At 55.6% G+C, this 26,347-nt stretch overlaps 1 protein-coding gene across 1 annotated transcript; it reads right to left on the minus strand.

The window, feature by feature from the left end:
* Window positions 1–5,340: 5,340 nt before the first annotated feature.
* On the minus strand, window positions 5,341–26,347 carry ZNF517 (zinc finger protein 517; the record flags this gene model as incomplete). Its single annotated transcript, XM_032848340.1, is given in 13 exon segments — window positions 5,341–5,391; window positions 5,789–5,841; window positions 7,261–7,544; window positions 10,218–10,841; window positions 16,392–16,551; window positions 23,849–24,075; window positions 24,077–24,128; window positions 24,131–24,184; window positions 24,187–24,280; window positions 24,282–24,880; window positions 24,883–25,047; window positions 25,777–25,893; window positions 26,176–26,347. Coding segments are annotated over 13 exon segments (2,652 nt in total), but the record flags the coding sequence as incomplete, so codon positions are not given.

Here is a 26,347-nt window from a genome sequence, read left to right on the forward strand (position 1 = left end):
TGGTAGTTGCCAGGATCTGGGAGAAGGGGAGACAGGGAGTTATTGTTCAGTGGGGACAGAGTTTTGGTTTTGCAAGATGAACAGAATTCTCAGGTTGGATGGTCGTGATGACTGCACAATATGAATGACCTGATGCCACCAAACTGTGCATGTAGGAATGGTTAAGATGGTAAATTATTACGTTATGCATATTTTACCACGGTAAAAAAAAAAAAAAAGGGAAATTGGAGACAGGTGCCTGGTTGGCTCAGTGGGTTAAGCCTTCAGCTCAGGTCATGATCTCAGGGTCCTGGGATCCAGCCCCGCATCAGGCTCTCTGCTCGGAGAGAGACTCTGAGCACTGACTCCCAGCCTTGCCACATCACCCACACTCCTCATTTCTCCTGGCGCCTCTGCCTGGCCCCTCCTTGAAAGCTGGCCTCCAGGCCATCGGCACCATCCACTGAGCACCTGTGCAAACACACCCCACTTCCAGCGACCCTTCTGCCTGGCACGGCCACTCCTGGGAGCCAGGTCTCTCTGTGTCCATTCTGCTCCCCTCACTGTCCCCTCACACCATCTGGAGCCAGTCCTTAGTGAAGCCCTCGGCTCCACGCAACCTTTCCCTTACTCCTCACTCAGTTGGGCCCTTCTGGTCATGTACTGCCCACTTTCCCTGGCTGTGGGGACTCCTGCCCTGTAGCTGTCCCTCCTTCCCCTGAAGTCTTACCTGGACATACAACCCACACAGAGATATGAGCCAGCCTCCTCTGCAGCCGGAAGTAACCCTTGCACTTAGCAGTGTCCCCTTCCCCTATATCTGGGATGTCCTGGGGGCGAGCCAGGCTCAGCCTGGCTGACACATCCCCTAGGTGTGGCTCTGGGTTGGCACAGACTGAGCAGTTATGGTTGCTTGTGACCCAGGGGGCTGACCGGCAGATTCTTTCAGTGTGACCACAGAGTGTGAGATGCCAACGAAGACGCAGCTGGGAAGGAAGCAGGGTGCTGGTGCCGGAGACACTTCTGTGCCCGTTCGCTGGGCTGGTATCCAGATGCCAATGCACTCTGGGACTTGCGTTTGCCCATCCCCTGAAAGCAGGACGGCCCTGGAGGGCAACTTCAAGCAGGTCAGGACGAGGTCCGTAGAACTCCAGCCAGCATCTCCACCCACCTTTGGGGAGGCGAGCTGAGCTCTGCCATTGGTCAGAGGTCTTGGCACCACTAGAACATGACAATGGAGGGCTGGACTTGAGAGGTTAGTGGGAACCGGGTAGCATCTGGTGACCTCGTCCAGAGACCCTGGCATGGGCTAGCATGTTCACAGGCTGTCATTTAACCCTCTCCACACCTTGTGAGGCAGGTATTACAGGAAGCAAGTATTGACAAGGATCCCCGTTTTATAGGTTAGGAAACTGAGGCAGCTAAGCAACTTGCTCAAGGTCAAATGCCTAAGAAGTGGTGAAGCAGGGGTTTGGTCCCAAATATTGTGGTTTTACAAACAAATGACTAACAGTTGTGCTTCCACTGACGTTTACAAAGTGCAACAGGGACACAGAGGTGGCATGTTTCTGTCAATCAAATCTACCTCTGGAAAGCTTCGGGGGACACATGATGCCTAATCTGGGCCTTGAGGGCTGAGCAGGGCCTGCCGGTGACAAAGGTGCACACAGGCAAGCACGTAACCCAGGTCCTAGGCCAGGACAGCCCCTGCGGGAACCAACACCTCACCTAGGGCAGAGCTAGAAATGCCTGGGGACACATGGTGATGGTCAGGACCAAATCCTGCACAGGGAGCCATCAGGAGGGTGGGGGTTCCCCAGGAGGAGACACTGTGGGAAGTTCCTCGTGTCAGTTCGAGGGGTCTTTGAGTCTGCCATGCCCCTTAGGACCCATGGAGCAGGTGATGGCACGAGGGAGGGGGCTGTGCAGCCTCAGTGTGGTGACTGGGAGGCAGGGGGCCTTGTGCACAGGGCAGCTCATTCATGCTACTTTGCCTGCCTCCAGCTTGGGCTGCTTCCCATGTCCCACCCACCCTAGATTCCCACACAGACTTCAGGGTCTCCCTGTGCCCATCCCCAGGCTGCCGCTCCTGGCCCACAGAGAGCTGCGAGCTCTGGGTCACTGATAAGCGGCTATCTCCGGGCCTCAGGTCAGAGGGGCAGCTCCCAAGCGGCCAGCCCCAAGCTGACCAGGGTTCGAGGGCTCAGGGAGGCTGTGGTGCATCATCAGTGGGCCGTGAGCTCTGCAGGCTGGCTGTGTGTCGGGTCCCTGCCTGGGCCCTACCCGCAGAGGCTGCATTCGCATATGGGGTGAAGCCTGGACATCACATCGAGACTTTTTTTTTTTTTTAGATTCTTTATTTATTTATTTGACAGACAGAAACCACAAGCAGGCAGAGAGGCAGGCAGAGAGAGAGGAAGGGAAGCAGGCTCCCCGCTGGGCTTGATCCCAGGACCCCGGGACCACGACCCGAGCCGAAGGCAGAGGCCCCAACCCACTGAGCCACCCAGGCGCCCCTGCATCGAGACTTTTAAGGGGTTCCTGGGTGACCCTAACATGCAGTGAAGTTTGAGAACCGCTGGTCAAAGGAAACATAAAATCACCCGGCCGCTTCTAATGCTTCCTCAGCTGCAGGGTGAGACGCCCCACGTCCTGGCTGAGGGTGCTGGGGCCACGAAGGGCCGTCAGCCTGGCGTCCTCCCTCCCAGCACTCTGTCCTTATGGTCTACGGCTCGAAGTCTCTCGGCTGTCGGACAGGAGCTAGGGTAGGGACGGCTGTGAACCCTCCAGGGCAGGGGCCTGGTTGCCTGGCACAAGGCAGCTCGCAGACTTCCTGCTTGGGCTGCGTCCACAGGTGGATCCAATGGGAACCAGAGGATTTGGGGATCCAGTGTGGAGGGTTTTATACAGAAATGAAGACCCTGAAGATCCTTCCTGGGGCCAGGCTAGTCCTGGCTGGGCTTTAGGGTGCCGTCCTCAGCGTCCAGTGGGCTCGGGGCCCTCTGGAGGATGGGCTGTGCTGAGGTCAAGGTTGGGGTATGGGCATGGGGGAGGGGGCAGCTCTGCCCACAGCCCTCACCCTGTAGCACCCTGCAGCACAATGTAAAGGGGTGGGGGACTGCTTTGGACCCTGGGGGACAGTGCTCTCCTGCTGCCAGAGATTTCGATTCCCCAAACCCGTGGGAAGTCACTGTAGGACAGTGCCGTCTGCGGGGGCAGGAACCCCATCAAATACGAACCGTGAGGCCCGCAGCCACCTGGGGCCCGGACAGATTCTAGTACTGGGCCTGAGAGGGGGCCATCCTAGGATGAGGTCTTTGCCTGCTGGAAGGGCAGCTCCCCACAGCCCAGAAGGAGCTGATCACTCGCACTGGCCAAGGAGGGGGGCAGACAAAGGTACCGGGAACGGCTGGGCTGGTGGCTTGACTTTGATTACAGATGTGGAAACCGTTCAAAGGGCACCTCCGTGACTCGGTTGGTTGAGTGTCTGACGCCTGATTTCAGCCCAGGTCTTGATCTCAGCCTGGGTGGTCAGATCGAGCCCCAGATTGGACTCCGCGCTGGGCATGGAGCTTACTTTTAAAAAAAATTCAAGAAGATGGGGTGCCTGGGTGGCTCAGTGGGTTAAAGCCTCTGCCTCCAGCTCAGGTCATGATACCAGGGTCCTGGGATCGAGCCCCACATCGGGCTCTCTGCTCAGCGGGGAGCCTGCTTTGCCCTCTCTCTCTCTATGCCTGCCTCTCTGCCTACTTGTGATCTCTCTCTGTCAAATAAATAAATAAAATCTTTAAAAAAAATTTCAAGAAGAGACAAATTATGTGTAGAAACTGTCAACCACGCACTTCCCACCTGATTCCAGACAGCTCATCAGTTTTGGCCGGTGTGTCATTAAATGCGCCGTCTAATTTGCGGTTTGCTCCCTGGGAGGGCTGCCTACACACTCCCATGTCACACCATCGTAAGGGGATGCGTTCTCTGGTTTTAGAAGAGGGAGGAGAAAAGACACCAGTCTCCAAGTGGCCAAACTTCGATTCCCCGAAGTCTGTAAAAGTGAGAGACATGCTCTGTGAGCCCACGGTCACGCCTCGGAGCACCTGTACTTAGAAAATATCTTTCTGTGACAAAGAACCTGGGTACTGAGTAGAAAGAGAGCGTCTTCTGAGAAGTCGGAGTCTCTTAGACATTTTTCTCCTGCCGGTTCTTTGGCTAAGATGAGAGCATTTGTCCCTGCTGCTCCCAAGGCCCGGCGCTGCCTCGGACAGCCTGCTGGGTCAGCTAGCACGTCCGCACACCACGGCCTCGCTCTGAGGGTGAAGGCCTCCTCTCTTTTGGTTTCTCCCAGTTTAGTGCTTTGTAAGCAGAAGCTACAAACATTTAGAAAACATGCGTTGACTGTGGAGAAGAGCATGGAGGCTCACCAGCACTGCCTGAGACAAGAATACGAAACAGAAAGACAAAACCCCTCCCCATGCCCAGAGCTGGGGTCCCCAGAGAGTCCAGAGCAGAGGGAGGGATGTCACACACAAAGTCCATCTCAGCCTTCAGCGCCATCCAGCCAGGGCTTAGGTGGCCTTGCCGAGGGGACTTCAGGTCCCTCCATTCGATACGTGCCAAGTCCCTAGAACAGGCAGGCGCTAGGTCCTCCAGGGACTGTCCAGGCCAGCATCTGAAGGGGGAGTCGGCCCCACATGGCTCCTCGGGAACATCTGACACGCAGACCCAGGTCCTGTGATTATAGGTTGGTCTAGAGTTGTGGTAGGTTGCGGAGCTGGGGAAGGCGACCTGCACACACAGGGCTGGCAGGAAGAGCAAGGTGTCACCCAGGGAGGCGACTTCAGATTCTAGATGTGACAGAGCTCGAGAGACTTCAGCAGGTGGAATGACTGAGCTGGGTTCAGTTGTGTTCCAGCAGCAAGTGCTTCTTCCCAAGACGGCCCATAGACAATGTCCAGGGCTGAGGCAGAGCAGCAACTCCCAAAGGGAGGCCCCAGCAGGTGACACAGGCTCCTAGTCCCTAGTCCCTAGGCCCCAGCAGGTGACACAGGCTCCTAGTCCCTCACTGTCTTCTGCAGGAGGTTGGACACGAGTACTGGGGAGGTGGAGTGTGAGAGGCCCAAATGCAGATGCCCCCAGAGGCAGGCACCTAGCCCCTGATGTGCCGGCCTAGCTGTGGTGGGCCAGAGGCAGGTGTGGGATGAGGGTGAGCACCTGCTGGCTGTTCCCTCGACAGCCGAGAGTAAGGACTACAGGGCAGCAGCTGCGAGGGTGTGTTTCCCACCCCTAGCAGGGGCCACAGGAGCAAACCTGGGTTCAGGGTCCACAGGTGGTCTGCGGGAGGGGAGGAAGGCTGCGACCTGGGCGTTACAGCACCTGCGCCTTGTATCCTGCCTGCTGGATGAGGAGACACATGGCCTGGGATGGAAACGCAGCCCACAGGCCTTACAGAGCTGGGCTCATGGCCCTGTTTCTTTTCTTTCCTTTTCAAGATTTCATCTATCTATCTATTACTTATCTATTTATTTATGGGAGTGTGGGGTGATGCTCATGTAAGCTGGGGGAGGGGCAGAGAGGAAGGGAGGAGAAGGGAGAGAGAATCTCATCCAGACACCTCGCTGAGTGGGGGAGCCTGATCAGGGCTCGATCTCCCGACCCCGAGATCATGACCTGAGCCCAAGCCGAGAATTGGACTCTCAAGTGACTGAACCACCAGGTACCCCTATTTCTTCTCGGAAAGTGGGGCTGTCCCTCCTGAGCAAACTTGTCTTGGGATGAAGCTGGGTATTTTGGGGGGGGTGGGCAGGCACAGCACCTCGCTCTCACTGTCCGCCTCAGGGGCTGTGGTGTGGTCGGGGTATGGCCCGGCTGGACCAGGAACATCAGATGGGGGTCAGGTGGAGCAGCAGGACAAGCCAAAGGGCGGAGGGGTCGGGGGTGTGTGCAGACCCAGCCGACCCTGCTGGACCCACCAGAAGCCCCCAGTGGGGCCTCAAGAGCTTCCGGGGCCTGCACGCAAGACCCGCCAAGAGCTGGTGTCTAGGCAGAGCAGAGGCAGCTCAAACCCAAGGGCTGGCTATGGCTGTGGAGAGGCAGGGCTGGTGGGAGCGTGGGAGGAGTGTCGGGGGATGACAGGGGTGAGGCTGAGCCAGGGCGAGATGGCTTGCCTGTGGTGAGATCACTGCCGTGGGCACCAGCGAGTGAATGCAGGGCATCGCGAGCAGCTGTGCTGGGCTGCAGGGCAGGGTAAGAGGGCTCCCCGTGAATCAGCCTTGGTCAACCCCCAGCCACCTCCAGGGGCCTGTGGGCCTCTCCCCGTGGAGGGGGCGTCAAGCCGGCCCCACCCCAGACATGAGGAACTCATTCTCTGGGCCTGCAGGAGACACCTCTTCTGAGGTCAGGGCCGAAGCCCTGTGGGTGCATTGGCTCTTTGGGTCTTTCTGCCTCCCCCACCCCACACCAGTCAGACGCTTTGTCCCAGCCTTGTGTGGCCCACAGAGTCCCAATGTTTCAGGACCCCATGACCTTCAAGGAGGTGGCTGTGTACGTCACCAGCCAGGTGTGGCGGTGTTTGGGCCCCCATCAGAGGCAGATCTCCTGGGACGTGAGGCTAGAGGACTATGGGTATGTGGTCTCACTGGGGGTGGACAGCAGGCAACCCAGGCTTCCAGAAGTCCTAAGGCTAAAGGTAGGGAGGGTTGGATGAGTTCCCAAGTTCCTGAAGCTGAGATCTGGGAAGCCCCTTCTATCCCATGAGTGTCCTACAGGCAGCCCCAGCTGGGTACAAGAGTGTGGACTTCCCAGGTCTGCCCCAGTCCTGGCCCTGCCCAGGAGGCCGGCCACCCTGGATGTGCCCAGATCAGCCCTTGTGTCTCTCAAGCAGGACTCCTGGCCGCCAAACCCCAGCCGAACCCCCTGCTGAAGCCGGGGGGGTGCCACAGAGCCTCACTTGGCCAGAAACAGGGGAGAGAGTGCTTCTGAGAGATACTTGCTGAGGGGACGAGAATAAGCATAACCAGAGTCCCTTCCAGGCCACAGCTGTGAGGACGGGGCAATGTGGGGCAGACAGAGGGCTGGGAGCAGCCGTGCCCCCGCCTCACGGACTGCGGGCTGTGACCCACAGGAGTGACGGAGTGGTCGTGGGGATCCGGGATTGCACGACCACCGTGATGTCCACTGGGCGTGCATCCTGGGCCAGGCGAGGCATGCCAACCACCATGCCGTGCAGGGAGCCCAGCGCTCAGGCTCCGAGCGCAAAGTGTGGGCCACACAGCGGTGCCACCTCACCCGAGAGCAGCTCGGCCTCTGGTTTCCCAACAACGGTGTGGTGTTTGGCCCACGGAGCCATGGTTGGCTTAGTGGGGGATCTGCTCATATGGCCTTGGAGGCTCTTCTCAAGTGGGTGTCGGGGAGCCTGAGAAGAGGGCGGCGTGGCTGACAGCAAAACCATGTCACCCAGGCAGGGTAGCTGCAGTGGGCGGGGCAGTGCCTGCAGGGACAGGGACGGGGACGCTGGGTCTCGAGAGCTGTCCATGGCATGGGAACTGGATTTCGTGAGCGGTAAGTCCTTCCTAGGTGTCCAGCGGGGAAGGGCTTAGGTCCATCAACAGCCTGTAACTGGTGAGAGCAGAGACCCTGTCTGTCCTGCTCCTGGGAGCAGCTGCTCTGTGAACACCGACTGACCAAACACGGCAGCCTTGCTGGCGGGTCGCTGGGATGCGAGGACGGAGGGGAGCTCTCTGTTCACTGTCGGGGCTCAGGTGATGCCTGACCTGGGATGCAGGATGGCGTGGTGGGAGGCTGGCGGGCCTGCTGAGGCAGCCAGGAAGGGCCAGAAGGGCTCGGCACAGGAGGACAGAGGGGTGGGGGCGCAGGTTGCCCATGGAGCTTGTGGGTGAGGACGGCTGAGATTCGCCTGCTGTTTCCTGACACTCTTGGGATTTGGGAGGAGACTCTGGATGCAAGCGTGCCCAGGAACGATTCGTTTTCCAAGGTGTCTTAGAAAATGGAATCAGGGGCTCACTTGCCGGCATCTGGGCAGAGACCCTCAGCCAGTAGCTCAGACCTCAAGAGACATCATGGCTCATGTGTCTTCGACCGGGGAGGAGAAGCCTGAGGAGGGTCCAGTATTGTCAGTGGAGGTCAGAGCAAGAAGTCGCAGGTCCTGGAGGAGTGCGATGGGTGAGAACAGCGGAGAGCACAGGAGCTGGCCGCCGGAACAGACGCAAGTCCAAGGTTTCCCACCTATCTTCCAGGTTCATTGGCCTTCACAGAAGCCTCCTCAGCAGCTTGTCCTGTTCACGAGGTTGTGAGTACACACACCAGTCTTGCATTCGAGAGCCCTGTGTCACCCTCACTGCAGCGTCCTGGGGGCTGCTGCATGAGCCGTGTCCCTGGGATGCAGCCAGCCAGGCAGACGGTGGGGCACGGGGCTTGGGGGCCCTCTGGCTGTTGTTGATTTCCAACCCTCTCAGGAACTTCTCGAGCATAATCTGAAACCAGCCCTGTGTGCAGAGGACAGGGAGAGACCAAAGAAATAGGGAAGCCCACTCCAGGTGGGGAGGGCAGTTTTAATAAGAAAAGGGAACATACGAAACTTGTCTTGGGAGGCAGCAAGATGAATGGGTCCCTGCACCCGCCCACCCGGTCCTAAAAGTTTATAAAGAGGCCCTGACCACGGGGCGCCTGAGTGACTCAGTTACGCATACAACTCTTGGCTCCGGCTCAGGTCTTGATCTCAGCTCCACATCGGCTCCATGCTGGGCCAGGAGCCTGCTTGGGATTCTCTCTGTCCCTCTCCTGCTAGCCCCCTGCCCAAAATGAAAAAGAAATCGATAAATAAAAATAATCTGCAAACAGAGGCCCTGACTGGGTCCAGTTACACAGTGTGCAGGTATTTTCAACATCACATCACCCTCTCAAAGGTCTGGCCTGGCGGCAGCCTCTGAAAACACAAAAGGCAAGGGGAGCCCTGTCGCGGCCGGCACGACAAATCGACCAGGGTCGAGAGGGTAAGAGGATGCTGAAAAGAAATTAAGAGACAAAGAGATGGGGGCAGGAGGAGCACCAAGGAGGATGTCCAGTAGTGCCAATTTTATTCAAGGCAGCAAGGCATTATATAGCTAACAGAAACAATCATAAGAAAGTATCTCTTTTTAGCTGATTACTAAAGAGTTTGCAACAAGCACAGAAAATCCTTCAAGCTTTCCCATTATCTATTTCCCAAGCACCAATAACAGACCCTCTAGCCAGATGCACTGACTTCAAGGCCACTCAAGACATAGTTTATGGAAGCACAGCACAGTCTTACAGTGGTGTAGTCCGTAGCCCGTGCAAGGACAGCAAGGACCAGCCAAGAATTTCTGACCCCGGCCAAATCGTCTCTGTCTGACGAGCAAACGTGTGGGAAGTCACGCAGGCGAGCGCACAACACACAGCACAGACCCTTTCTCAGGGCTGCTCGACTTTACCGACCTAAGCCTTTAGTTCTGCTATTCTGCCTTTAAAGGAGGCACAAGTCAGGGCCTGGTTTGGTTCTCGTCTCAAGCCCTACCGTGGCCTCCCACAGAGTCCACATCCCAAGGACAGGGGAGCAGGGCAGAGCCTTCTGAATGCCCAGGTCCCACTCAGGGTCAGTTGGTGGTGTCATCATTCTGATGATATTCCCCAACATCGGTTGGGGTGACTATTTTGAAGCAAACTTGGCTCCAAAGCTTTGAGTTTGGCCCTGACCTCAGGGGTGCAGGTAGAGGGAAAAGTGAGGTGTGTGCCTCCTGCAGGTGGGGTGCGGGTGCTGGGTTCTCGGTGGTGAGGTCAGGGGGCCAAGGCCCATATCCGCAGTATCTCTGGAAAACAAGTGTGTCTGTCCTCAGCAAACTTCTCTCCAGCTACTGCCTCCCTACAGTCTTCCCTCAAAGCAGGCTCGGCCCCCCCAGTTGGGAGGCTGGTCACAGACACACCCAGCCGGTGGCAGGGTCCAGAGTGCACTTCTCCCTGGCTTTCCTCCATGACCCCATTCTATCTCCCCAAAGATCCTTTTCCCTTGGGCAGGGAGAGGGATGCCGGTGGTGCAGGGAAGCAGGAGGAGCCCACCAAAGCCTCCCCATCTTTCCAGACAACTGCTGGCTCCACACGCTCTGGCCCCCACTAGGCTGAGCCTCCTGAACTCGAGAGGCCCAGTTCTGCCCTGACTTCGTTCCTTCCTTCTCTGCGCTTCTCCAGGTCGCCCCTGTATGGGCTCCGACCTGTGAGGGCCGAGCGCCTCTCCCCAGCGGGCAGCCAGGTGCACTTTCATTTCATCGCTCTTGGATGTCCGTTGCAGGTACGGAGAACCGGCGGGCGTGCGCGCCTGAAGAAGCCAGATGCCGGGAGGTGCTGAGGGCCCCGCGCGGGGCAGCACGTCTGCCAAGGGCCGGCTCCGGTGCCGGCGAGCCGCGCGGCCCTGGGGGGTCTGATCTGCGAGGAAGGGGCTGCGGGCTGCAACGGGGAGACGCCGCCGGGCGTCCCGAGCCTCCGCGCGCACCAGGGCGGCCCCCACGGGCACTAGAGCGCGTGCGCACCACCGCCGCCCGCGAGCCCCGCGCCCCCCAGCCCCCAGCCGAGCCGAGGGTTTCCGGTGCAGGAGGGCGGCCCGGCCTCCGGGCCGGCTCCCGGCGGGCCCAGCACGGCCACACGCTCCGGGGAAGCGGTCCTTGGCGGGCGCGGCCGTGGGAAGGCCTTCGGCCGGAGTCCCTGCTGACCCGGCCCCGCGGACGGGCCGGGGAGAGGCCCGAGCGCGGCTCCGTGTGCGCCGAGGGCCCCACCGGCGGGGAAGCTCGCTCCCGCAGCGGCCGCGGTGTAGGCGGTCACCCAGGGCGCAGGGCGTCCCCCTGCGGGCGGGGCAGCGCTGCACCCCGGAGCCCTGGGCTTCTGCGGGGACCGTGTGTCCTGTTCACTGTGGCTCCTCCAGGGTCCGGAACAGCTTCGCGCCCGTCGCAGCGCGTCCCTGTGCGGGGGCTGTTCCCACGCTTCCCCCACATCCCTCAGCTCACCCGGGCCACCACCCCGCGAGGCCAGCCCTTGCGGACTTTCTGGGCTGGGTCAGGGTACTGCTGGGGCAGCCGGGCCTTCGCCTCTGACCCACAGCCCTTCTGCCTCCCATCACGGCGGCAGGGCGTGGTGGCTGGGATGGGGCTGTGCTGCGGGGACCGTCCTGGCTGAGCACAGGCCCAGCTGTGACACTGGGCGGGAGGGGAGGATGGGGACAGGCGGTCAGGGTCTGACAAGCTGACAGATTCCTTGTTTTTAAGGTTCAGAGGGAGGGATGAGAGACGCCTGGGAGGCTCCGTCGGTGGAGTGTTGGACTCTTGGTTTTGAATCAGGTCATGATCTCAGGGTTGCAAGATCGAGCCCCACGTCAGGCTCCGCACTCAGGGAGGGGTCTCTCTCTCAAATAAATAAATAAAGTTCAGAGTGAGGGAGTAATGCTACGTGATCTCCCACGGCACCCACTTTGGGCCTCAGGTGAGAGGTTAACCAGACTCCTCAGCTCATGGCAAGTTTTTTCTTGAACCAGACCAGGCACCTTAGAAAACTTTCAAAAGGGGCGCCTGGCTGGCTCAGCTGGTGGAGCGTGCCGCTCTTACTGTCAGGGTTGTAGGCTCAAGCCGCACACTGGGTGTAGAGACCACTTAAAGTCTTAAAAACCTTGACAAGAATTCAGACTTCAGACAATGAGGTGAATCCCTTCCTGGAGCTCTCCAGGATGTGGTCTGGCTTCAGGTCTGAGTCCTGACTGGAAACCTCATCCCCCTGGTGGCCTCAGGAGGCTGCTGTGGGCCCAGCCTGAGGGGCTTCACCACCCTCAACACCGAGGGCCACCGGAACGGTGTCTGGTCCAAGTCAGAGGCAGCTGCTGCCCCCAGCGGGAACCAACACTTTGCCTGTTGTGCGGGAATCCAGGTTAACTGGCACCAGTCGCGCTGAAGTCTCCAGCAGGAGACCTGATGGCCGGAAGCCTGCTGGCTTGCCCCTTGATTTAACTCCTGAGGGACAAAGGGTATGCTGCCCCTCCCGCCCCCATCAGTCTGGAGCCCAGAGTGGAGGAAGCAGCAGCCCTCAGGGAAGAGGGCTGCAGGGAAGGCTTGTGCCAGGGGAGGGCCGGGGAGGCCTGTAGTCTGATCCACACTGCCCAGAGCCTTGGCCGCGAACCCTGAGCCGCTGTCAAGCGCATGAACTGGGCCTGGTCCAGACTGAGACGTGCTGTGAGAGTAGCGAGCGCTGGACTTCAAAGGCCCGATGCGAACAAGCACAGATGATGTCTCCCAAGAGCTGTTACGTTTGTTACATGTTCAAATGGTGTTTTAGATGTGTTAGCTTAAATACATTGTTAAATTTAGTCCCATTTTTTTCATTGTTTTGTGTGTGTGTGTGTGTGTGACTAGTAAGTTTAAAACGACTGTGGTGGCTGGCGTTCCACTTCCGTCGGACTGTGCCGGTGGAGCCTGAGGCTGGGAGTGCCGCTTGGGACGGCCATCCGGGAAGAGGCTGATGGCTTGAGGGGAGCCTCGCTGGGAGGGGGCTCCGGAGAGCGGAATGGGCTGTCCAGGGGGCTCAGGGCTTCCCACAAGGAGGACTATGAAGGGCGATGTGCTGTTGTGACTCTCGGTGGGGGGGGGGGCAGCGCCACTTTGTTTCAAATTAGGCAGGACATCTCCTGGTAGTGATGATTTTCTTTTTCTTCCTTAAATGTCTCATTGCAAAATGTTAATTTTTTTTATTTTTTATAAACATATAATATATTTTTATCCCTAGAGGTACAGGTCTGTGAATTACCAGGCTTACACACTTCACAGCACTCACCATAGCACATACCCTCTCCAATGTCCATAACCCCACCCCCCTCTCCCGACCCCCTCCCCCCAGCAACCTTCAGTTTGTTTTGTGAGATTAAGAGTCACTTATGGTTTGTCTCCCTCCAGATCCCATCTTGTTTCATTTATTCTTCTCCTACCCCCTTAACCCCCTATGTTGCATCTCCTCTCCCTCATATCAGGGAGATCATATGATAGTTGAAAAGACAACACTTTTAGCTGAATCTGTCATCTCTCCTTCTGCAACTCACCCTCTAGGTAAACCTGTGAATGAGTGAGTAGAAGCCTCCCGTGTTTCTTTCCACGCGTTATATGCTACATGCATAAATGTGCAGAAAAAGATGTTTTCCTTCTTGTTTGGGGCTTGTTGTGGGGGTAGAGGAGGTGTTCATTTTAAAAACTTTTAAGTGCCCGATTATCCTTTATACAAAAGTGCAGAGAACAGCAGACCCCCGCACTCACGCCCTAACCCAGCAGCTGCTACCATGTGGCTACCCTTTGTCAGCTGTCCCCCCACATTTTTGCTAGAATATTTTTTTAAAGATTTTTATTTATTTATTTGACAGACAGAGATCTCAAGTAGGTGGAAAGGCAGGCAGAGAGAGAGAGAGGAGGAAGCAGGCTCTCCACCAAGCAGAGAGCCCGATGTGGGGCTCGATCCCAGGACCCTGAGACCATGACCCAAGTGGAAGGCAGAGGCTTAACCCACTGAGCCAACCAGGCACTCCTTTGCTGGAATATTTTAAAGTGGATTGTCGACATCGTGATTCAAGGCAGCGGTGTGGAGGGCCACCTTCACGGGCTGTCTCTGCTCTGGTGCCTGTGACTTCCCTAAGCTGGTGGCTGACCAGCATTCACCCTTCCCAGGCGATCCTGAGGGTGAGGGCCAGCTCCCGCCCTTGGCTAGGGTCCCTGAGCCTGGAACTCAGCACCCCAGACCATGTTCTCCACGTTCCCGCCAGCATGTTATGCAGTTGCCCTGGGTTAGCCTTGGAGGCAGAGTGGGGGATCTGGGGCCCAGTGCTTGGCTCTGCCACTAAGCTGAAGCTCTGTGGAGTCATTCGTGTGACGGCTGTGCCAGCACACATTTTCTTGAGAAAGGGAGGAGAGAATGGTCTCTGCCTGTGCTCTGGGAGACTCGGACCCCCGTGACTCCCCGTGTGGTCTGCACTGGGCAAGGCTGGACGTTGGAGCTGGGTCTCTAGCTTCTGGGACGGAGGCTGCAGCACACGTTTCCCAGGAGCCTGTGGCCTGGGTGTTGTGCTGAGCTGGGGCCCTGCATGTTCCCATGAAGTCCTAGAGATCCTGGGCCAGGCTGCGACCTGCCCTTCCTTGATTTTTCTGTTCTGTGAGTTTGCAGAAGCTCCAGGCCCTGAATTAATCCTGCTCTGGGGCCCCAGGTTGCCACAGTGACTTGGCTCTGCTAAGGGCCCATCCTCTATCAGCTTGGAGAAATGCTGCTGGCAGGTGCAGGGTTTAGGGTTAGGTTTAGGCTTCGACATCATTCCTGGAAGGGGACATGCCCCAAATATCTCGTTTTCCTAGTATCCGTCTGCATTTTGAACGTATGTTTTAATAGAAATGTTCAAACAAAAAAATAGAATCGGGGCCGCTGGTGGGCTCAGTCATAAGAGCGTATGATCTTGGAGTTGTGAGTTGAGCCCCATTGGGTGTAGAAGATTACAAAAGTAGAAATAAATAAATAAACTTGAAAAAAAAGTAGGTGTGCCTGGGTGGCTCAGTCAGTTGAACATCTGCCTTCAGCTCCATTTATGATCACAGGGTCCTGGGATTGAGCCCTACATCAGGCTCCCTGCTCAGTGGGGAGCCTGCTTCTCCCACTGACCCTCTGCGCCCTCCTCCTGGTTGTGTGTGCTTTCTCTCTCAAATAAATAAAATCTTAAAAAAAAATGAAAGAGGACACAGAATGGCATAAGGAATAGCTACTTACTGGTCACTCAGCGTACACAAGCTTCCACGTAGTGGTTTCATGTCCTCGTTGCCTGGGATTCCAAACACTAAGAGAACAAGCAGCATCTTGGTATGTCTCTGTCACATAACTGCTTCCGTCCCTGACAGCAACTCTAGGGTCTAATCACTAGATTAGTGATTAATTAGTGTGAGCCTGAAGATCTGCTCACACCTCACTCTGTTTCGCCTCATCCCATCCTGCAGAGCACACGCTTCCGCTCTGTCCCGAAGGATGACAAATTCCTTCATCCCCTGTTCATTTCATGGGCTGCCCTGTAGTTCTGGAGGTCAGGGTGGAGGTCTTAAACCCCTCCCTGGCCCTCAGTGACCGGAGAAACCACCCTGCTCCTCTCGCAGCCTTGGCAGCTCCGCAACCTCTAGCTTTTTCTGATCAATGCAGTTACTCTGCTTTCTTGGAGAGTTATCAGGTTTGAATGGCTTGCTCAAAAGAAAAACAAAATTTTTTTAAGAGAGCGTGCACAAGTAGGGGGTGGGGGAGGAGACAGGGAGAGGGAGAACCTTAAGCAGGCTCCCTGACCAGCATGATGCAAGACTTGGTCCCAAGACCCTGAGGTCATGACCTGAGCTGAAATCAAGAATCAGGGGCTCAACCAACTGAGCCTCCCAGGTGCCCTGGCCTTTTCAAATGTGTAAGCAGCTCTCCTGATCCACAATTCACATACCATACTTCATGTGTACGATTGAATGTTTTTTAATACATTCACAGAACAGTGCACCCATCACTGTGACCAATTCTAGAGAATTTTTATTAACCCCAAAAGAAACCCTGTACCCCCTTCCCATCACTCCCCAATGTTACTATCTGCCCCATCCCTAGGGAAACAACAACCTACTTTCTGTCTGTATGTATTTACCTATTCTGAACATTCACATAAATGAAATCATATATGATTTTATACATCATTTGTGCCTGGCTTCTTTTTTCAAAAAATATTTAATTTATGTATTTGAGAGTGAGAGAGGGAGAGAGAGAGCAAGTGTGCAGGGGGAGGAGCAGAGGGAGCGGGACAAGCCGACTCTGTGCAGTGCAGAGCCCAACCCGGGGCTTGAACTCACGACCCTGCGATCATGACCAGAGCTGAAACCAAGTTGGCAATCAACCGTCCACGCCCCAGGTGCCCCATGTGCTTGGCTTCTTTCACTTGCCATAATGTCTTCAAGGCTTATCTATGTTGTCTCACGAATCAGTGCGTCATTTCTTTTCCTTGTTGTCCAAGTCTGGTTGACCCAGGATGTTATGCTGGTGCCAGGGGTACAACATAGTGACTCCACACTGTTACGTGCCACTCACTAGTGTAGCTGCCGTCTGTCACCACATTGCATGCCTTGTGATGTTGAGCAGTAGTCCACCTTATGACCCACCCACCTTCTTTTTTTTTTAAGATTTTATTTATTTATTTGACAGACAGAGATCACGAGTAGGCAGAGAGGCAGGCAGAGAGAGAGGAGGCAGCAGGCTCCCTGCTGAGCAGAGAGCCCAATGCGGGGCTCGATCCCAGGACCCTGAGATCATGACCTGCGCTGAAGGCAGACGCTTAACCCGCTGAGCCCCCCAGGTGCCCCTGACTCACCCACCTTTTCATCCACTCCTGAGAGGTGGAGGACACGGTCTGTGTGTCCCATGAAGTCAGGGCCGTGCTTTCTTCTTCATCATCATACACCGGTGGGCACCATGCACGAGGACTTCCTGGATGGATGAAGCCGTGGGGTACGGTGACTGAGGGAGTGGGCACATCTGGGAGGGCAGGGAGAGGAGCAGTTGTGGGTCAGGAGCAGAAAGGAAGGAGAGGTGGCTGGTATCATTCAGGTTGGATCCCTCTTTTTCTGATGATAACTGTTTTCTGATGATAACTTAGACTCTTGCAAATGACTTAAAGTCTAATGAGAATTTCACTTTTCAGGAGTCCAAACCCCTCTGCCCACCACCACAGGCTAGGCTTTGGTGCTCACCCCAAAAAATGGAAGATAGCAGAATGTTTGAGTTTCAGTTCCAGAATCAAAGAAGTCTGAAACCAGTAGCTTTAGGTGAGGGACTTGGGTTGAGGCCTAACACTTATGTTCAGTGGTTACTTCTACAAGGTGGACAGCGCAGCCACCTCAGGGCCATCCCTTGACCCTTTAGGATCACTCAGTGTCAGAGGGTCCTTCTACAGTGGGTCTACAGCTGGGGTCTCTTCTCCAGCCCAGGGTCTCCGACCCTGTCAGGGAAGTTCGTAGTGTCTTCTCTAACGTCCCCAGCGTATTTAACTAATGTATTTGAGGCCTTGCTGTGTGCCCTAGGTAACCGCCACACAACGGGGAGCAAGATGTTGGGAGGAGAGGAGCTCGACTTTAAACCCATTCTGAGGCACCAGAGGTGTTCTGTGGGCAGTCGCACAGAGATAAGAAATTGAGGAGATGTGGGTCAGAAGATAATTTAAGCCACTGAAGTGTATGGAATTGCTCAATAAGAGTGCCAAAGGGAAAGACAGATGCCCCAAGGCAGAAAATAATATATTAATCTTTAAGGAAGAGACAGGGGTAGGCAGAAAACTGGGAGTGTAGTGTGGAGACTGGCTGGTTCTCTCCGCACTGACCGTACGGTGACCGATCCGGCACTCTAGTGGGAGATGCCCACAGGCTTGCATGTGTCTGGTTAGGGCAGCGCACTCACTTTGGGGTGCCAAGTTATCTGAGCAGCACCCATGGGGACAGTTGGTAAGCTCAGCATTAAAGACAAAGCACAAACCTGAGAGCAGATTTCGGAAGAGTTCTATGAAGCAGTGTTGTGCTAAGAGCTCAGTCAGAAGATCGCCCTCCACGGTGCCCCTCACAAGAGCAAGCAGCGAGGAGACATGCTTTACCCACCTTGGTTTAGTTTTGACCTTCCTGGGCCACGGGCTGTATCCCTGTCTAGACTTTCTACTTCCTTTGTCCAAGTTTGTGACCTTCAGTCATTCTTTCATCCAGCAAGCATTAACTGAGCCCTGAATATCGATCAGGCTTGTATAAACGCTTCTTAGAAACTCCGTCATCTGGGGACTCAGACATCCGCTGAACCAGTTGCACCGTAGGGACACCTGTGACATCGTCTGCTCTCCTGCCATCTGCGGGTGTCCCCGTCATTCCAAACCAGCAGCTGCACCTCATCCTTTCCCTCCCACCTCTGCCCTGTTTCTTGCCACTGCCTCCTCCCAGACTTTTTAAAACCTACACCACCTTCATCAGCCTCCCTTCCTCAGCTCTGTAGCAGAAGAACAGCTTTAGTATCAAATTCTTGGCTGTGTGGCACATTTGTCCTCAACAATGCCGTAAGGTGAGGGTCACATCACTGAGCAGGCAGGACGGGAGGGCTAGGGGCCTTCCCCCTGGGTCTGACCTCAAGTCACTGTGCCCTTACCTGTCCCCCAGGCAATGCTCAGTCTCCAAGTCATTCTTATTCCCTTTGGAAAGGCTGGTTAAAATGTAGAGCCCCTGGGGCACCCGGGTGGCTCAGCCATTAGGTATCTGCATTTAGCTCAGGTCATGATTCCCGGGGTCCCGAGGTCGAGCCCCGTATCGGGCTCCCTGCTCACCGGGGAGTCTGCTTCTCCCTCTGCCCCTCACCCCATTCATGCTCGCTCTCTTTCTCTCCCTCTCTCAAATAAATAAAATCTTTTTAAAAAAGTGTACTGCCCTTGGGACACCTGGGTGGCTCAGTTGGTTAAGCCACTGCCTTCGGCTCAGGTCATGATCCTGGGGTCCTGGGATCGAGTCCCGCATCGGGCTCCTTGCTCGGCAGGGAGCCTGCTTCCTCCTCTCTCTCTGCCTGCCTCTCTGCCTGCTTGTGTGTACTCTCTCTCTCTGACAAATAAATAAAATCTTAAAAAAAAAAAAGAACAGAAACATTCTACAGGAAAAGATTTATTAGTCTTTAAAAAAAAAAAAGTGTACTGCCCTTGCAGAGCTTGGCTTTCCTGTGGGTCATATTACCACCATTAATTCCCTAATTTATCTTCTTGCTCCCCACCCCCACCATTTCCTCAAATTGAGGACAACCTGAGAACTGTCCAATTCACAGACATTGATGTAAAACTGAATACTCCCTTATTACTTCAGTATTTCCTTTAATTCAGAAGAGAGAGGGGGAAAAAAAGAACAGAGAAGATGGGATCTGCCCTTCCCGGTTCTATTTTGTTTTTCCCAGTGGGGACGGATGTGGAGAAAGCAGCTCCATATGGCCCTGAACCTGCGCAGCTGGGTGGGGAGCAGGTCTACAGGGAGCAGCTCCAGAGCCTCTGTCCGCTCGAGGGCAGGACAGGTCCGACCCCACGTGTGGAGCCTCCTTCGGCCAAGCTGGAGCCCTTCCCGAGGAGGAAGATGGATGCAGGAGAGACACCATGACAGGAAGAAGGTCTGGGACTTGGGACATTGGGGCCAATGGAGATGGGTAAGGTTCTTTGTCACACATTCAGTCAAGCTTCAGGAGACACCTAGGAATATGGTTGGGGGGGGGCAGCAGTTTCCAGGACCGTCAGAGGGAGTGAACCCTCAGATGGGACAACTGCCCAGATTCTCTGAGAGTCTCCAATTTCATGGTTTCTTTGAGAAACAGATGCCCCAACCCATTCCTGGAACCCTTTCTCTAAGCTTCTGAGTAGCCGCTCCCGACAGGGACCCAGTACTGCGAGCAGCACCAGGCAGGTGGGGTCCAGCCCCAGTGGGAGGACACAGGTCTGGAGGGGATGCCGGGGCTCCGCCCCAGGTGAAGGTCCCACTCAGGCTCTCTGGGGAGTGAAGAACTTGGGGGATGCGGGGAAACTTCAGATAGGCTACTGCTATCAGGATCTTTCGTGTGGCACCCTGCAAAACTGGACTTTTCTCTTCTGTCTGTGTCTTAGCCTGAGGACAGCTGCCAGGCCAAGAGCTAGTTGTCAGATGCGCAGTTTGCGAGAGCACTGTGCAGTGAGGGCCTGATGGGTTCCCCGTTAATGCGCGTGAAACAAAGCAGCATGAGGAAGAATCCATTGGTTAGACAAGGGAATGCCTCCTGTTCACGGCTATTGCTCCAGGTTCACCCCTCTCCAACCTCTGCACCCTACCTCTGCCCAGGTCACCCGTGTGGGCCGTCAGTGGGCTTTCACGATTGCTAGCTTCCAGTTGGCTTTGCTTATGGGAGCCTCGGCCAGAGATTGGAGGGTGGGAAGAGAGTGAGGCCAGGGTCCTAGAACCACCTGGACATAAGCCATGTGAAACCCCCAGTTCTGTTCACACCAGTGTCTCAACCTTTGGGGAGCCCGCGCTCAAGCTCGTGGGAAACGCTGACAGCCAGGTTTTATGGAAGGGCTCTTGTCACAGTGTTGTGTGTGTATGGGATGGACAGCAGTGCGGTACCTACTTACAGGCCACGACTGGCCACCAGTGGCTCATCACTGCACAGGGAATGAAGTCGTTCTGCACAAAACGATGCTGCCAGGTACTTGTGGAAAAGCCAAGTTGCAGAAAACAGTGGATCGGTCAGGGTCCATCCAAGAAACAGAATCAGTAGAAGAGAAGTGGCCAGCAGTCGTGGAGGCTGTGAAGCAAGCGCCAAGTCCTCAGAGCATAGACTCAGGAGGATAAGATCACCAACTGATGCTTTTCCACAGGCTGGAGACTCGGGGAAGCCTAAGCTTTTGAAGGCCTTATGACTGATTATGTCAGGCCCACCAGGATACCTTCGTTTGATTAATTTAAAGTCACTTGATTAGCTGCTTTAACCGCATCTGCAAAATCATTTCACAGCAGCGTTGGGGTTAGCATCTAAGCATTAGGTAGGTGTGTGAGCTACGGTTGGCCACCACTTCCTTCTTTCCTCATAGCCCACCGTCAGGAATCTACCTGGAAAGTCCTTCTGGGAGCAACTCAGCCCAGCAAGTGGACACATCAAAAGCACACTAGTAGGATAACCCTGTTTGTAAAAACACGAACACACACTGAACACTTGAGCTGCAGAGAAAAGGATCTGCAATGAACTACCCGAACTTAACTGGTGTAAATCTGGGGGTAAGATGGGAACGTGGATAAGGGAAGAGAGGGGCTTGATTTCCTATTTTTGTATTGAGATTTTGTTCTACTACAAATATGTATTATTTCAGTGATTTAACCATAGCAAACAGTGTCTTAAAGGTTTTCTGTCTTTTGAGAGCGCTGAGTGGGGGAGGGGCGGAGGGACAGAGAGCATGCCAAGCCCGGGTGCAGAGCCTGACTCGGGGCTCCATCTCACCGTCCTGAGATCACGACCTGAGCCAAAATCAAGAGCTGGACATTCAGCCCACTGAGGCACTCAGGTGCCCCTAAAAAAGTGTTTTATAAAATCTTGGAGTGGAGAAGGCCTTTCTAATTACAACAGGACAGATGGTTTTGGCCATAGGGGACATGTATTTTTCATATCAAAAACCGCATAACTAAAGAGAAATAAAGAACTGGAAAAAATATTGGTATTTCACTTTCTCAATTCTAAGAAGCAGTTTCCCTCTCATCTCTCCCATGCTCACCCACCACCAAAAAACCCTGTGGTTCCTATTACAATGGAAAAAAACAGATAGTAAGGAAAAGGATTGGGGCTCAACACAGAGGCTTACAAACCCAATAAAAACAGGTATAAGAACTTATAGGGAATTTACTCAATAAAAGGCCAAGAAATCTAAATGAAAACAAGAGTGATTAATCAAACGATTAAAAACAGTCCCCCCCACTCCCAGTATCCCCGATAGGGAACGTCCACCTCAGCCCCAGCTTTTGTCAGTGGACAAAAGCACACACCTGCTGTTCGGTCAGCAGCAACAGTGCAAATTCGGGGAGGCAGATGTGCGACAATGGCGGCTGCTCCCTAAACCGCCCAGGACGGCTGGTGCTCAGGCAGCAACAAGCGGCAGGCACACAGCTCCAAGCACACTACACCCCAATTTGTCAAATAAATATTCACACTGTGCACTAAAAAGAGGGTAAGGGGAGCTGCTAGGTGGCTCGGGTCATGACCCTGGAGCCCTGGGTTTGAGCCCCACCTCGATCCCTGCTCAGCAGGGAGTCTGCTTGAGATTCTCTCCCTTGGCCTCTGCCCCTCCCCCTGCTCTCTTTTTAAAATCCTAAAAAAAAAAAAAGGCTAAGAAAACACATCAAACACCCCGTGATGGTCTCTGGGAAGTTTTTTACATTTCTTTTTTTTTTTTTTTAAAGATTTTATTTATTTTAGAAAGAGAGAAAGAGAGCATATGAGTGGAGAGAGGAGCAGAGAGAGACAGAGAAGCTGAATCCACATTGAGTGGGAGCCAGACTTGGGGTTCGATCCCACAATGCCAAGATTACGACCTGAGCTGAAATCAAGAATCAGATGCTTTAACAGACTAAGCCACCCAGGCACCCATATATATATATATATATATATATATACACACACACACACACACACACACATATATGTATATACATATATATGTGTACATATATATATATATTTTTTTTTTTTTTTTTAAGATTTTGTCTATTTGTGAGAGAGAGAGAGAGTGAGCACACGCACAAGTACTGGGAGCAGTAGGCAAAGGGAGACAGAAGCAGACTGCACGCTGACCAGGGAGCCCGATGTGAGGCTCAATCCCAGGACCCCAAGATCTGACCCCCCAACACCTGAGCCGAAGGCAGACACTTAACCGACTGAGCCACCCAAGCACCCCTCTACATTTTTTATAAGTTTTTGCATTTCACAAATGCCCTACAAAAAAATTTATACTTAGGTGGCTCAGTGGGTTAAAGCCTCTGCCTTCGGCTCAGGTCATGATCCTAGGGTCCTGGGATCAAGCCCCACATCCAGCCCTCTGCTCAGTGGGGAGCCTGCTTCGCTTCCTCTCTCTCTGCCTGCCTCTCTGCCTACTTGTGATCTCTGTCAAATAAATACATAAAATCTTTAATAAAAAAAAACAACAACACATTCAGGGGCACCTGCCTCTGCCTTTGGCTCAGGTCATGATCCCAGGGTCCTGGGATCAAGCCCCGCATCGGGCTCTCTGCTCAGTGGGGAGCCTGCTTCCTCCTCTCTCTCTGCTTGCCTCTCTGCCTACTTGTGATCTCTCTTTCTTGGTCAAATAAATAAAATGTTAAAAAAAAAATACACATTCACTGGTCAGGTCTTCAGCTCTGCTTGGCACTGGTGGTGCCTGCCAGCATTCTCAGGGTTTCTGGCATGTGAGGACTGATGGAGAAGAGGGGTCACTTAGAACCCCCAGGAGGCTCCTCCCCAGCCAGTGCCTTCTGCTGACAGCAGATCCCACTCAGCCTGGCTGGGGCTCCTGAGACCCGGCCCAGGAGCCTTACAGACCCGTTCGTGGGTCCTGGCTTCAGTCACCACTAACCTCCAGCCTTGCCCTGGCTTGCTGACAAACCCTCGGTCCTCCTCAGAACCCCAAATATCCCCAGGCCAGATGCTGTGTGGACTCTAGCCCTGCACCCCACCTGGACTAGGTGGCTGGGGCCCCGCAAACAGAGTGTGATCTACCTCAGTCCTAGTAACAAATGAACCACCAAAAATAGCCAACATCTTTTTTTTTTCTTTTCCTGATCACAGGTATTTGGAAAACAGATGAGTGAAGGAAGAAAACAAAACCCACTCACGATCCCCATGGGACTTACTGAAGCCCAAGTGTCCATCCGGGCACAGGCTTGGAGGGCTGAGAAACGCGGCTCTCCTGCAGGCACCCAGGCCCGCGGTGGTGGGGAGCCCCTGCTCCGGCTCAGCCTGCAGGCTGCTGGACCACTGCCCCGCCGGTCCCTTCTCCCCCGGACACCGATGTCCTGCTGCACAGGTGAATGGCAGGCTTGCCAGCTTCCTGCCTCGGCGCCTCCCCCAGGCGGGCTCTCTGCCCTGTTCGTTGTTGCTCGGAGAGGGGGGAGGGAGAGGGTCTCCGGCAGACTCCCCGCCCAGCGCGGTGTCTGACGCCGGGCTCGATCTTACGACCCTGAGATCCTGACCAGAGCGGACCTCGAGAGTCCGACCCTCAACCAGCAGAGGCCCCCGGGCGCCCGGGGTTCTCCAACTTTACCAACTGCCTGGGAAGCCCAGCGGGGAGCCCGTCTGGCCTCAGCGCCGGCCGGGGCGCAGTCTGGGCCACGGACTTCGGGGCGCGGGACGAGGGCGCATCGCCAGCCACAGGCCCGGCCCCTGCACGGCCTGTCTTCGCTGTGCAGCCGGTAGTGCTCGCTCAGCACGTAGCTCCTGCAGAAGGCCTTGGCGCACTCGCCGCAGGTGAACGGCCTCTCCCGGCTGTGTCTTCTGGTGCGGCGTCAGGCTGGACTTCTGGCTGAAGGCCTTGCCGCAGTCCCACACTCGAACGGCTTCTCGCCCGTGTGCAGCCGCCGGTGCAGCAGCAGCGGGGACTGTGCCGGAAGGACCTGCAGCACACGGCGCACAGGTGGAGCCCGGCGCCCGTGGCCGGCTTCTGCGTGGCACCAGAGCAGGGGGCTTGGGCGGCCGCGGTCTTCACGGGGGCCCTCCCGCGCGTGCAGGCGGTGGTGCTTGAGCAGCGAGGACCCCCGCACGAAGCGCTGGCAGCACTGCAAGCATGGGTAAGGCCTCTCCCCGCTGTGCAGGCGGCCGTGCTCCGTGAGCGCGAACCTGCGGCAGAAGGCCCTCCCGCACTCGTATGGCTTTTCCCTGGTGTGGAACTTCTGCTGCTGCTGGAGCCGCGCGCTGGGGCCGAAGGCCTTCCCGCGCTCGCCGCACTCGTAAGGCTGGCCCCGCACGTGGACCCTGCGGTGGGCCGCGAGTTGCGCGCTCTGCCGGAAGGCCTTGCCGCACTCGCTGCACTGGAAGGGCTTCTCCTCCGCGTGGATCAGCTGGTGTCGCAGAAGGATGGAGCTCTGCTTGAAGGCCTTGCCGCACTTGGTGCACTGGTGGGGCTTAGCCCCGGTGTGGATGACCTGGCGCCGGAGCAGCAGCGACTTGAACTTGAAGGCCTTGCCGCAGACACAGCCATATGCCCTCTCCCCTGCAGCAGCCACCGGCCGGGGACCCACCCTCCCTCCACCGGGGCTATGGGAGATGGTCGAAGGTCCCCGCTGGGGCCGCCTGCCTCAGGATCGAGGGGTCGTCTCTCTGACCCACCCTCAGGACTGCCACTCCGCTGGGGATGCTTCGGCCTCCCCTTAGGGAGGTGCCCCCAAACTGTGCCCAATAACCCTAACTGCTTAGAAGACACTGTCCTTAGAGAAGATCCCTTGACCACAGCCTCCATCCTAGAATCTGGAAGAATGAACAGAGAATGGAAAAATAACCTGGCTTCTGTAATTCATAGAAGAAACTCCGTGATTTGAAGACAGAACCTTTATGTCAAAGAAATAGGGAGGCTTGGGAACTTCTTCCAAGAATCTGTAAAATTGGGGTTTGTGTAAGAAAGAGGACCTAAAGGAAGGTTAATAAGGGCTTAAGCACTGCGGGAAGTTGGCTTAGGAGAAGAGCTCCCGAAAGGGGAGAAGGGAAGACACAGGCTTGGTCTAAAGGACTGTGGGGGGCGGGAGCGAGCTTGAGGCAGGAGGGAGGCCTACTGGGTGTGGGCTGCTGCTATCCTTTGCTCCCCTCTTGCTCTGAGGACTCACCCACAGCTTACCCACTCAGCAGACACATCAGCCCCAAGCAGGGCCCATGGACGGCCTTTTCCCCCTTTCTGCAGCCTCTGCAGTCCCAACCCCAGGCCCTGGCTCAGAGAACCAAAGTAGCCCAAGGGTCTTCCCTGCTGGGTCCTCCTCACACACTCGCTGCCCCCACAGACCTGGCCCGGCACCTCAGACAACTGGGAAGGGCATTTCATGCACCTGGGTTCCTTGTGTGGGTTAGTCCTGGGTGACCCTGGATGACAACCAAGGCGTTTGGTAGGAACTCTGGCCCTGCTGTGAGGACCTAAATGTACAGCCCTCGCACTGCCCAAGCACCTAGGAGGCTATGGAGAGTTGTGTGAATGCCAGGCCCACTTACCTGGGCACATGCTGGCTGCAGACACCTGCTCCTGAGTCACCTGCAGAATTAAAGCCCCTGGCTCCTCCCCTTGCTCCAAGAGGGAGATCAGTGCTGGTTTAGCAACAAGAAAGCCTACATGCAGAGGAGAGCAATAGGTGTCAGGGAGCAGAGGGAAGGAAGGATGCCCTGCTGCAGGGCTGGAGGCCTTAGGGGACACATGGCACTTGGGATGGATTGGGATCACCTAGTTTCCCAGAAGCGGGGCAGTTGGGTGGCCACAGAGAGATGGAGGCAGCCCTCCAGCTTCCCTAAACATGCTGGACCTTGAATTTGGAAAAGAATCAACTCTCCTAAGACCAGTGGAAGAGGCAGGGTTGCCCGAGCCCCGCCCCGGGATGGATGGGGAAGCCTCATCCAGCGAGGCCACGTGTCCGTAGTTCTCCAGCATCACATCCCTGCATAGCGCCCGTTGGTCGGGGGCGAGGCAACTCCACTCTATCCTTGTGAAGTACACGGCCACGTCCTCAAACACAACGGCCTCCTGCAACCACAAACCCTGCTGTCTGGGGATGTCTGGGCAGGGGATGCA

The sequence above is a fragment of the Lontra canadensis genome, unplaced genomic scaffold (assembly GCF_010015895.1).
Source record: "Lontra canadensis isolate GAN:19392208 unplaced genomic scaffold, GSC_riverotter_1.0 scaffold201, whole genome shotgun sequence".
NCBI classification, from domain to species: domain Eukaryota; kingdom Metazoa; phylum Chordata; class Mammalia; order Carnivora; family Mustelidae; genus Lontra; species Lontra canadensis.